The sequence below is a fragment of the Oryx dammah genome, unplaced genomic scaffold, assembly GCF_014754425.2.
Source record: "Oryx dammah isolate SB20612 unplaced genomic scaffold, SCBI_Odam_1.1 HiC_scaffold_2, whole genome shotgun sequence".
Taxonomy (NCBI): Eukaryota; Metazoa; Chordata; class Mammalia; order Artiodactyla; family Bovidae; genus Oryx; species Oryx dammah.
The window spans coordinates 14,376,606-14,390,202 of NW_024070186.1; the positions used below are offsets into that span (position 1 = coordinate 14,376,606).

The 13,597-nt window shown below is 46.0% G+C and overlaps 1 protein-coding gene across 3 annotated transcripts in view; it reads right to left on the reverse strand.

Moving 5' to 3' along the window:
• Positions 1–13,597, reverse strand: part of PDE9A (phosphodiesterase 9A) — a 107,452-nt gene that overhangs the window by 55,106 nt on the left and 38,749 nt on the right. For all 3 annotated transcript variants that reach the window (XR_005719430.1, XM_040231763.1, XM_040231755.1), the window contains exon 4: positions 11,937–11,980. Coding sequence is in view for 2 of the 3 variants with exons in the window: in XM_040231763.1 (XP_040087697.1) it covers positions 11,937–11,980 (44 nt within the window). In the remaining variant the exon portion in view is untranslated. The remainder of the gene's footprint in view (positions 1–11,936; positions 11,981–13,597) is intronic.

Below are 13,597 nucleotides of genomic sequence, written 5' to 3' on the forward strand. Positions count from 1 at the left end.
AGTAGCACTTTTAACAGCATCAGGTTTTAGAGCTTTAAATGGCTCAGCTGGAATTCCATCACCTCCTCCAGCTTTGTTAGTAGTAATGTTTCCTAAGGCCCACTTGACTTCACATTCCAGGATGTCCGGCTCTAGGTGAGTGACCGCATTATTGTGGTTATCCAGGTCAAAAGGTCATACCTTTTTTGGTATAGTTCTTCTGGGTATTCTTGCTACCTCTTCTCAATCTCTTCTGCTTCTGTTAGGTCCTTACCTGCTTCTGTTTCTGTCCTTTATTGTGTCCATCCTTGCATGAAATGTTCCTTTGACAGCTTCAATTTTCTTGAAGAGATCTCTGCTGCTGCTGCTGCTGCTAAGTCACTTCAGTCGTGTCCGACTCTGTGCGACCCCATAGACGGCAGCCCACCGGGCTCCCCCATCCCTGGGATTCTCCAGGCAAGAACACTGGAGTGGGTTGCCAGTCTTTCCCATTCTATTGTTTTTCTCTATGTCTTTGCACTGTTCATTTAAGGAGGCCTTCTTATCTTTCCTTGCTGTCCTCTGGAACTTAGCATTCAGTTGGGTATATCTTTCCCCTTTTCCCTTTGATACTATACACAAAATAGATAACTAATGAGAACCTACTATGTAGCTCCGGGAACTCTACTCAGTGCTCTGTGGTAACCTAAATGGGAAAGAATCCAAAAAAGAGGGGATATATGTGTATATAGAGCTGATTCATTTTGCTGTGCACTAGAAACTAACACACACAAAATTGTAAAGCAAGTATACTGCAATAAACATTTTAAAAATATACAAATATCTCCTGTAGTTTTTATAAAAGAGGAGCAAACAAATGGGAAATTAAATAAGATCTCACTTATAATAATGCCAGAAAACAGAGAATGCTGAGAAACAGATTTAACAAGAAGTACGCAAGACCTTCATCCTGAAAGCTCTAAGTCTTGCTGAGTGGTGGGATGTACCATGCTCATGGCTGGAAGATTTAATATTGCTTAGATGTTTTGCCAAAGAATGCTCAAACTACTGCACAATTGCACTCATCTCACACGCTAGTAAAGTAATGCTCAAAATTCTCCAAGCCAGGCTTCAGCAATACGTGAACCGTGAACTTCCTAATGTCCAAGCTGGTTTTAGAAAAGGCAGAGGAACCAGAGATCAAATTGCCAACATCTGCTGGATCATCGAAAAAGCAAGAGAGTTCCAGAAAAACATCTATTTCTGCTTTATTGACTATGCCAAAGCCTTTGACTGTGTGGATTACAATAAACTGTGGAAAATTCTGAAAAATATGGGAATACCAGACCACCTGACCTGCCTCTTGAGAAATCTGTATGCAGGTCAGGAAGCAACAGTTAGAACTGGACATGGAACAACAGACTGGTTCAAAATAGGAAAAGGAGTACGTCAAGGCTGTATATTGTCACCCTGCTTATTTAACTTATATGCAGAGTACATCATGAGAAACGGTGGACTGGAAGAAACACAAGCTAGAATCAAGATTGCCGGGAGAAATATCAATAACCTCAGATATGCAGATGACACCACCCTTATGGCAGAAAGTGAAGAGGAGCTAAAAAGCCTCTTGAGGAAAGTGAAATAGGAGAGTGAAAAAGTTGGCTTAAAGCTCAACATTCAGAAAACGAAGATCATGGCATCTGGTCCCATCACTTCATGGGAAATAGATGGGGAAACAGTGGAAACAGTGTCAAACTTTATTTTGGGGGGCTCCAAAATCACTGCAGATGGTGACTGCAGCCATGGAATTAAAAGACGCTTACTCCTTGGAAGAAAAGTTATGACCAACCTAGACAGCATATTCAAAAGCAGAGACATTACTTTGCCGACTAAGGTCTGCCTAGTCAAGGCTATGGTTTTTCCAGTAGTCATGTATGGATGTGAGAGTTGGACTGTGAAGAAGGCTGAGCGCCGAAGAATTGATGCTTTTGAACTGTGGTGTTGGAGAAGACTCTTGAGAGTCCCTTGGACTGCAAGGAGATACAACCAGTCCATTCTGAAGGAGATCAGCCCTGGGATTTCTTTGGAAGGAATGATGCTGAAGCTGAAACTCCAGTACTTTGGCCACCTCATGTGAAGAGTTGACTCATTGGAAAAGACTTTGATGCTGGGAGGGATTGGGGGCAGGAGGAGAAGGGGACGACAGAGGATGGGATGGCTGGATGGCATCATGGACTCGATGGACGTGAGTCTGAGTGAACTCTGGGAGATGGTGATGAACAGGGAGGCCTGGTGTGCTGCGATTCATGGGGTCGCAAAGAGTCGGACACGCCTGAGCAACTGAACTGAGATGTTATTATTCCCAAATTAATCTATATATTGAATGCAATCCGAGTCTAAGTCAGAGAAGACTTTTTGAAAGAAACTGACAAGTTGATTCTTTATACTAAAATTTGTAGGGAAAAGAAAATGACCCAGAGAAAAAAAATAACCCCCAAAGAAGTACAGACGTGGAAGATTACTGGATTCCAAGCTCTAGCAACTGAAGCGGTGTGGTCTTGGTGTCAGGACGAACAGACGCGCGAAACAGAACCGCGTCCAGAAAGGGACCCACACGTGACTCGATTAATTTTCAACAAACATGCCAAAGTGGTTCAAAGGAAAAGGAAAGTCTTTTTTAAAATGGGGTGCTATGACACCTGGATACATGTATGGAAAAAAAATACTGTCAACCCCTTACTTCACACCATACACAAGATTAATTTGAAAGGGGTCACAAATTAAAATATACCAACTATAACCCTAAATTTCCAGAAAATGTATCTTCATGACTTGGGGTAGAGAAAGGATTCTTAAAGAAGACACAGAAAATACTATACATCAAGAAAACTCGCGTGATTGACTTCATCAACTTAGAAACTTCTGCTCATCAAATGACCACTTCAAGAAAATGAAAAAGGTAAGTCACAAATTGGGAAAAGATATTTGTTATATACATCTCACAAATGAATGCATCCAGAATATATGGTTTTCCATAAACCAGTGGTAAACACTGGGGCTTACCAGGTGGCTCAGTGGTAAAGAATCCCTGCAATGCAGGAGATCCAAGTTTGATCCCTGGGTTGGGAAAATCCCCTGGAGAAGGACATGGCAACTCACTCCAGTAATCTTGCCTGGGAAATCCCATGGTCAGAGGAGCCTTGTGGGTTACAGTCCACGGGTCCCAGAAGAGTCAGACACTACTGTGCGACTAAACAACAAGTGATAAAAACTGATACAACAGTCTAAAAAACGCACAAAATGCCTGGAATAGACACCTCCCAAAGTAAGATATTCAAGTACTCAACAAGCCCAGGAAAACATGCTCAGCCATTATTAAGTCATCTGAGAAATGTAAATTTAAACCATAAAGAAAGAAGATTTTACGCCTACTTGAATGTCTAAAATTAGAAACACTCAGAATGCCTGGTGTTAGGTTGGATATGACAACCGGATCACTCATACACTACTGGTGGGAACATGAGATAGTACTGCCACCTGGGAAAACAGTTTGCCATATGGACTAGCATCACTTCTAGGTATTACCCAAGGTAACTGATGAATGTGTGTATAATAAGACATTACAATGCTCACTACAGCTAAACCCCAAGCTGGAAATGTCCATCCACAGGAGAATTACTGACCAGCTATGGCGCACTCATGAAATAGAATACTACTCAGTGACACGAGGAGATCAAACCAGTCAATCCTAAAGGAAATCAACCCTGAATATTTATTAGAAGGACTGATGCTGAAGCTTCAATACTTTGGCCACCTGATTCGAAGAACCGACTCACTGAAAAAGACCCTGATTCTGGGAAAGATTGAGGGCAGGGGGAGAAGGTTGTGACAGAGGATGAGAGGCTTGGATATCATCAATGGACATGAGTGTGAGCTAACTCTGGGAGACAGTGAAGGACAGGGAAGCCTGGCATGCTGCAGCCCATGGGTTTGCAAAGAGATGGACATTGACTTAGGGACTGAACAACAACAGAGATACAAAGTAAATAAATTACATGTGTGAATCTTAAAAACACGATCCTGAAGGAGAGAATGCAGGCACAAAAGAGCACATTCTCGTGAAATTTAAGAACAGCAAAGAGCAATCTGCCTGCGGTGAAAGAAGTCACACAGAGGTTTCTCATGGTGTGTGGGAACTGACTTGAAAAGAAGCACAAAGGAATTTTTTTCTGGGGCGATGGAAACATTCTTTGTCTTGGCTGGGGTGGTGGCTATGCGTGTGCGCACTTTCATCAAAGTTCATCACAGAGGACCCTTCACGTGTCTGCATCTCAGCGCACAGTTAGGGAGACACGGATGTATGCGTGGGGTGTGTGGCTGTCACAGATGCCTGGAGGCAGAGAGAATGGTTTGCCTCCTGGAGGTACTACACAGTGGTTCCAAGGTATTCGCAGGGGATTGGTTCCAAGACCCCGCCCCACATGGATACCAAAGTCTGCTGATGATATTGGTATCCTGAGTCGGTCCTCAGCATCTGTGGATGTGGGGCCTGTGGACACCACCTGCCAACTGGACCAGATTCTGTTGCCATCACATGCGGATTCTGTGTTCAGTATCCCTGTTTGCTGCCACACCCCTGACAGTGATGTCCTCAGTGTTCCTGAAGCTGGCTAGACCCCCCCACAGATTGTGTGAACATGCAATTCCATAAAGCTACAGAAAACAGAAGTAGACTAAGCTCAGAAACCTCACAGGAGAGTGGGAGCATTTCATTTCATACGCTGAACCCTTTATGTTTTCAAAAGAATGCAAGTAAAGATGACTAAGGCTAGGATGACCGAGCTGTGGGCCATGAAATTACACTAAAAATAGAAAATATTATTAAGAACCATTATTATTGCTTCTAAGCAACATGCTTGTGCTCAAATGTCAAGCGTTAACTTGACTAGCAAGGGAAAAGCGAGCCAGCCCTCTGTGTGTAGTTTTAGGCCTTAGGAAGCACTCCTGCTCTATTAAAATTCAACAATTCCAGAGAGATGCAGTCAGCCATGCAAACATGCCCTTTAAGGCATTTTAAATGATAGCACCATTTAGCGAGCGCTCCCCAAGTGGCAGGCAGCGTGCTGAGCAGTTTGCGTGAATTACTTCATTTATCCTCAGAAGAACTGTGCATCCTGACATCTGCTTTGCAGGGAAACAGCAGTGCAGTGTGGTCGGCTCGCTTTTCCTGAGGCCACTTCACCCAACTGACCACTGAACGAGGGCAGATGGGCAGTCCCTGTTTCTTAGACTGGGATCCTCCAAAGCCCACCTGGAGACAAAGATTCGGGCGCCAGCAGGGCACTTGGAGGTGATCCCAGGAAAGCTGGGGGAGGGGGTGTGAGGAGCAAAGGAAAAGCTGGAAATGTGAGTGGAGGAGCAGGTACAGGAGAGCAGCTGAGCTCATCGCTTTGCATCCCTTTGGGCAACTGCGTATTCGGTGGGTATCCGTCCCCCCGAGGGGCAATCCATCGCTCCCTCTCTGACCAGGAGGACCCTTCTTGGGGTGTCAGTCCTCAGAGATTATAGCCTGCCCCCTTTGCAGAGAAAGTCTGAAGTTAGGGGGCTCAACTCGGAGAAGGGAGTCCTTAGTTCACACATGCTCTTATCTTCCTCCAAGGTGGCTAGGCTCTTTTGCTTTTTTAATTGATATACTTTACCTAACATAACCTGTCTCAAAAATATCTCATTTCAACTGTACCATCCCCTGGGAAGTTTGCCCACAAGAGTTCACAGTTGCATCATTCACAGTGGCCAAAAAGTGGAAGCATCCCAACATCCACGAGCTGGTGAGTAATAAATACCCCGTGGCTCTTCCACAAGACGGGATGAACGCTGACCTTCACTGCAACACAGAAAAACTCTGCTAACATCAGGCCAAGTGAAAGAGTAAAGGACCACATACTTCCTGATACAACATGTCCACAACAGGCCTGTCCGTGGAGATGGCAAGCAGACGAGCGGTTGCCAGGGTGAGGGGACAGGAGGAGCTGCTATGGGGCTTCTGCTGGGGGCGATGGAAACACTCTGGCATCAGTGGGCAGTGATGCTGGGACAAGAGTGAAAACCCTACAAACTACTGAATTTGTGCACTTGAAAATGGAGGAGTTCATGCTATGTGAATTACATCCAGATAGGAAAACATGAAACATAAACATTATCCACGACACATTTTATATTCCTTTTCTCCATACTGGGCCTGCGAAATTCTGTGTGTATTTTGCCTTTACAGTACATCTGCCTCTGGATGGTGGCTGGCCTTCTGATACGTGTGGTCCTCTCCCGGCAGCCCATGCATCCTAGGGGCAGCACCGGGGCCCCTCCCTGAAACCCTTTCAGCTTTCTGTTCAGTCCTGACTTCAGCAAGGGGCTCTGGCAGTCTTCAGTCAACAAGGGAAAAGGTCCCTCCTCTCCAGGGACCCCTCCTCCCCATGGGAGCTCTGATCACAGGGTTTAGAATGCAGCGGCCCTACTCCGACGGTTATCTGCTCTCTTCGCTCCACACCGGTAGGTGGGGGTACACAGTGGGTGCGGTGCACGGGTTGGAGGCTAAAGTCATGTATTCCAGAATTAGGAAAAGCCCACTGTTTAATCTGCTCACATTATATAAAAATGACAAATAATCTGATGGTTTTCAAAAGAAACAGTGCTGTCATCATAAAAAAAGATGCATGGAAGTTTTGTAGCTGCCGTTAACTTTTATTTTACTCATAAAAGGGAAAAACAGTCTCTCTGTGTGACTGTCTCCCAGGATGCGGCAAAGGGAACATTTTTCTGAAACGGAGTTTGGTAAACACAGACCTTCCCAGTGTACGGTGGTGGCGGGGGAGCGGGTCGTGTGGGTCCTCTGTTCTGGAGGACGCAGCTGTTCCACGGCCCTTCCTCGTGGGCCGGGGGCTGTTTCCTGTTCCTAAGACAGGCCCTGCAGCCCATCTCTTTTATGAAAAGCCATGTTTTGCACAATACTCTTCTCTACACTGTTTCCTAATATATAAATGGGCTTCTCTGGTGGCTCAGATGGTAAAGAATCTGCTTTCAGTGCAGGAGACCCAGGTTCGATCCCTGGGTCAGAAAGATCCCCTGGAGAAGAAAATGGCTGTGCACCCCAGGATTCTTGCCTGGAGAATTCCATGGATCGCAGGGCAGCAAGACCTGGGGGGCATTTGTACACTGCCTGCCCCGCCAGGACTGTCAGGAGCATTTATGGAAACGTGTGACTCAGCAAAGGTGGCGGGGGTCTCTGGACAGGACAGGCCCAGAGGCCCGGTAGCCGCCTGTGAGTCTGGGCACAAGGCTCCCGTGTCCTCTCCCGGGGTTCTTTTTCCCACCATTGTGTATGTGGCCTGATGACTAAAGGGCAAGTGAGACTCTTGACAGACCCTGACTCAGGGCTGTGTGGCCAGGACTGGTCAAGGAGCCAGGGTGAAGGCTGGAGGCCATGGGTAGCCGGTTTGGGTGGTACTGGATGGGAGGTGGAGGCTGTTTGCACAAGAGAGCCACAGAGTCAAAACTCCCACAAGCAAGCTCCAAAGGGCAGAGAGTCACACAGAAATCCTTCTGCCTTCTTCCCCTAGAGACAATCCTGCAAATACCTGATTACACTACCAGGCTCCTGTCTTCCCTTCCTGAAGCTCATCCCTATCTCATCCACCTGCTCTTGTTTTTTTCTCCTCTTTTTTCTTAAAAGACTCCTCTTCTGATGGTGTCAAGTCGCGAGTATCCTTCCCAGGGAATCCAGTCCCCAGGGTGGGGCCTTAGGGCTCAGTTCACAGTCCTCTCCTCCCGAGGGAGCTCATTGGGTCCGTGGCTACGGAACACCACCCACGGAGGAGCTCATTGGGCCCGTGGCTGCGGAGCATCACCCATGGCGAAGCTCATTAGGTCTGTGGCTGCGGAACACCACCCACGCTGAAGGTCCAGTGCCATGGCATCACACCCAGCTCAGATGTGCCAGCTCCTCCAGGCACATCTACCAGACACTGAGGTCCAAGAGGCTAAACCGTGTTCCCCCTGCCCAGACTGACCCTCAGCTCACACTCTCACGGGGCTGCCGTTCCACCCTCTTCATGTTGTTGCTGTTCAGTGGCTAAGTCACATCCAGCTCTTTGTGACCCCCGTGGACTGCAGCACGCCAGGCTTCCTTGTCCTTCACTAGCTCCTGGAGTTTGCACAAACTCATGTTCATAGAGTCAGTGATGTTACCTAACCATCTCATCCTCTGCCACCCTCTTCTCTTGCCCTCAATCTTCCCCAGCATCGGGGTCTTTTCCAATGAGTCGACTCTTCGCATTTGGTGGCCAGAGTAGTTGAGCTTCTGCTTCAGCATCAATCTTTCCAGTGAATATTCAGGGGTGATTTCCTTTAGGATTTATTGGTTTGATCTCCTTGCTGTCCAAGGGGACTCTCAGGAGTCTTCTCCAGCACCACAGTGCCACCCTCTCCGTGGCTCGGAGAGGGTGCCAGAACGCAAGGCTTCTCTGACAATTCGTTCTTTTGCATCCCACTTCCACCCGGCCAGGAGATAAGCATGACTCTTCCCTCAGGACATGTCAGAGTTTGGTCACTCCTCACCACCTCTGCTGCCCTCCCAGCACAGGAATCAGGGCAGCAACTCCTCATGGGCCTCCAAGGCCCCCATGACCTTTATCCAGTGGACCCAGCCTCATCTCTAAATATCTGAGCTCCAAGGAGCTGGAATGCAGAATGTGTGGTGGTCAGAGGAAGTCAGTGGAGACCCCACAGGGATGGCACCTCAGCCACCAGATGGAACTCTCTCTGGAGCAAGGGTTCTCCAGAACTGACCTAGCAAAGCTAAAAGACAAGTCTCAAAGGCATCAAACCCACTTGTAAGTAACTCAACTATATGCCATGACAAAGCCCATGCTCTCTAACAGGAGAAAACAAAATCCAGATGACCCACAACAAAACAAAAAAATGCAAACATGGATATACAAAGATATTGAAAGCAAAAAATGATAACCATGTATTATGGGGTTTAGAACATGCGTAGGAGTAAAAAGTATGACATAAAGCACAAAGAATGAGGCAGGAGAAACGGAAGCTCACTGTTTTGAGAACCTTGTCTTCTGTGGAGTGGAGTAATATAATTAAAGGCAGACTGTGATGAGCTGATGCTACATATTGAACACCAAGAACAGCCACAAAGGGATAAAACAAAGAAGTACAGCTCATAAGTCAAGAGTGGAGGAAAAAAAATGAAATTAAGAAATGTTCAGCATCAAAAAGTGTAGAAAGAGAGGAAAATATCAAAAAAGAAAAATGAGACCAATAGAAAATGAATAACAAAAAAGTAGATTTAAACCCAACTATATGGATAATTACATTTAATGTAAATGTAATGTGATGTAAATGTAAAGCTTAAAAACTTTCAGTAGATTTAAACCCAACTATACGGATAACTGGGCTTCCTGGGTAGCTCGATGGGTAAACAATCTGCCTGCAATGTGGAAGACCTGGGTTTGATCCCTGGAGGAGGGCATGTCAACCCACTCCTGTATTCTTGCTTGGAGAATTCCATGGACAGAGGAGCCTGGAGCGCTGCAGTCCATGTGGTCACATAGAGTTGGACACGACTAAGCCACTAGCACACACACACACACACACACACACACGGATAATTACATTTACTGTAAAGGGCTCAAAAACGTAATCAAAAAGCTGAAATTGCCAGAACTAATAAGAAATCCACTTCAAATATAAACACGTTAAAAGTCAAAAAGAGGGAATGGGATATAACTAGGAGCATCGAGTATAGGAAAGCTGGAGTGGTGATAGTAACATGAGGTAAAGAAGATGTCACCAAAAAGCACCAGAGATAAAGCACTAATTTTTATAAGAATAAAGGCGTTGATTCATCAAGAAGACACAACAATCCCAAGGATGTACCCAATAATAGAAACAGAAGAAGCATGAAGCAAAACCCAAGAGAACTAAGAAATGAAACCACATATCCACAACAGGGTTGGATATTGCAATTCTTATCCTTCAGTAATGGACAGGACAAGTAGACAAAAAATAAGTAAAGATACAGAAAATTTGAACTACACACTATCAATCAACTTAAACTGACATTTATAGAATCTTTCACCCAGTCACAACAGTCCACATTGGTTTTTAAGTGTACATGGAACAGTCACCAAGGTGGTGGCATTAGCTGCTCAGTCATGTCTGACTCTCTGCGACGCCATGGACTGTACCCCGCCAGGCTCCTCTGTCCTTGGGATTCTCCAGGCAAGAATACTGGTGTGGGTTGCCATTCCCTTCTCCAGAGGATCTTCCCAACCCAGGGATCAAACCCAGGTCTCCTGCTTTGCAGGCAGATTCTTTACCATCTGAGCTACAGGGAAGTCCCAAGATACACCATGAATCTCAGTAAATCAAAAAAAGACTGAAGTTATATGGTCACAAAGGATTGACCAGAAATCTATGGGATTTTCCTGGTGGTCCAGTGGTTAAGAATCTGTCTGCCAATGCAGGGGCAATGAGTTCCATCACTGGTCCAGGAGGATTCAACATGCCCCAGGACAACTAAGTCTGCAAGCCGCAGCTACCAAAGACCGTGCACCAAGAACCCCCGCTCTGCAACAAGAGAGGCCACTGCAATAAGTCCATGCTGCAACTAGAGAATAACCCTCACACAGCAACGAAGACCCAGCACCGCCAAAGAGAAATTAAAAAAAAAGAAATCAGTACCAGAAAGATGACTGGAAAATGCCCAATTATGTGAAAATGAAATAATATACTTCTAAATAACAAAAGGATCAGAAAAAGAACTACAAGGTAAATTAGAAAATATTTTAAGCTGAATAAAAATGAAAATGCAACACATCAAAATTTGTGCGATATAGCTAAAGTATGCTCTGAGGGAAATCTCTAGCTTTATGTTATTATATAAAAAAAGAAAGATCTAAAATCAATGAGCCAAGCTTCCTCCTTCAGGAGCTAGAAGAAGGAGAGCACATTAGATCTGGATCATTAGAAGGAAAGGAACTGCATGGAAGTATATATATATATTTTTAATAAAATGAAAAGTGTACTAAACCACATGACCCAGGAATCCATTCAGTCCCACTGACTCCAAGGGGAATAAAAATGTTATGTCCCTGTAAATGCTTGTTCTTTGATACTCATAGTCGCCTTATTCATAAAAGCTCCCAACCTGAAATAACCCAGATGTCCTTCAACAGGTGAATGGATAAATAAACTGTGGACCAGCCACACCTGGGATGGTACTCACCAATAAAAAGGGAAGAATGATACATACAAGTCTCAGAAACAACTCTGGGTCAAAAAAGGGTACATTTGGTGTAATTTCTTCTCTATGAAAGTCTCAGAAAGACACATCTAACCTGTTGTCTCAGTGAGAGGGTGTGGTTGACACAGACCTGTAACAGAGGGACTGGGGTTAAGCAGGAAGAGGCACAAGAGAACATTTTTAGGTGATGAAAACATTCCTGGTCTTGGTTTTGGTGACAGTTGACAAGGATGTATAAAACTTTCAAAGCCTTATCAAAAGATACACTTAAATAGGAGCATATTATTATGCATGTCATACATAAATAGGAGTGATCCAAGATCCAGAAGGCAATGGGACTTTAACAAACCAACACCACTGAGTCTATGAGGCATCCTGAGGGCTGGACTTCTCACATTACAGTCTGAATGGACAGCACAGGTATTGGGCCCAGGGAGACAGGAGTGGGGTGTCACCCGCATCTGCTAGGTTGTCAGGACAGGGCATCTGGGGGGCTGGGCACCTGGGGGGGACTCAGCATGGCTGCCTTAACAGCAGTATGTGACTTTACATTCTGTAACGGCACTGGGCTTCAATTCAACGCTTAACTCATACATATTCAATCCAGGGGCAGCCTACAGCTTCCTATGCTTTTTTAATTTAAAAAATGATAGCAAGGCCTTACCAGAGAGTTGCTTGATGGCCACGGGTCTCACTTTGTAGGGAGTTCTGCAAGAGAGAAGGCAGTTCCACTGTAAGACGCCGTCAAAGACGTCCACGCACATCTGGCCCAAAAGATAAGCACTTGGGCTGAATTAGAATTCATCAGTGAATTAGGTCTTTTAAAAAATGAGCTTCTTTGGTGGTTCTGAGCTTCTTCATTCAGAGAAATTCTCAACACTTTAAATATATTATTTCAACAATGGACCCCGTCTGTCACGTTCATATTTGGCTAATAAAACAAGCATGTTGAATGCAGTGGGGATGGCAGAGTTGCCTTGGTCTGCCTTGACACCTGGCTGATGCAGGAGGCTCTCCCATTTTGGCTTGGTTTGAGCTCCTGGCGATGGCATCCCCCATGCACACAAGAGAGAATGGTGTCAATAACTCAGGCGAAAATACACTGGCACCTTGGTGATGTCATCACCAGTAATCAAGAGACCCACGGAGGTGGGGAGAGAATATTGGTGATGTCACCACAACTGAAGGTCATGGTCTCTGACATACAAGGACCCCCCAGGGAGGTGGGGGGAGATGATTAAGTCAATGGGAAACAGGCAAAGAATAGGGACAGGCAATGGTTGACAACAGTTAACAAAAATAAAGAGAGGCACCTCAACAAAGAGGCTATTTTTTTACCCAGCGGTTTAGCAAAGTTCTAGAACCTGATGCCAAGAGTGCTACAGGGCACAGGGACTCAGACTCCGGCAAGTATTGCTGGTGGGAGTATGGACTGCCAGCACCCTGGGGAGAGCAACCGAGCTGCACGGAGTCAAGTTTAAAATCCACTGTCTCATCAGGTGAATCTAGGAATGAAAGCATTGACTCTTTTAATTCTTACGGCAGTGGCCCCCAACCTTTTGGCACCAGGGGCTGGTTTCATGGAAGACAGTTTTCCACGGACGGGGGAGGTGAGGGGGGGACTCTGGGATGATTCAAGCGCATGACATTTATTGTGCACTTTATTTCTAGTATTATTACATCTGCTCCACCTCAGATCACCAGGTATTAGATCCTGGAGTTTGGGCACCCCTGTGTTACCGGGGTGTCTTCATACGCCACTTGTTCATCATTCAGCACAGTTTTTCGCTGAGTGCTCAGTGTGGTTCTGGTGACATAACAGTGAACCAGACAAAAAGGCTTTGCCCTCACGGACCTGATGTTCCGTGGTCAAGTACACCTTGAAAGGACATGGCTGCTGCCTTTGGAATGCATAAGAAATACTCAGGCCCCTCTCCACTGGGGGTGGATGATGCATCAGCTGAACTGTGGAAGGTCGCATGGTTGTTAAAAAGATGGAGACAGTGTACAAGTACCGAGGTGGAGGGATGCCCATGACACCTCATTAGGGAGATGAAGCAAGAGACAGGGTCACAGACAGGCAGCCAGCTAAGCCCTGGAGAAAGAAAGGGCAGGCGCTGGGAGGACGCGCACCAAACACCGAGCCTGGGTGTGAGCTAAGCCCCTTCAGGCATGTCTGACTCTGTGTGGCCCCACGGACTTCAGCCCACCAGGCTCCTGTGTCCATGGGATTCTCCAGGCAGGAATACTGGAGTGGGTTACTGTGCCCTCCTCCAGGGGATCTTTCTGACCCAGGGATCGAACCCACGTCTCTTACGTCTAACC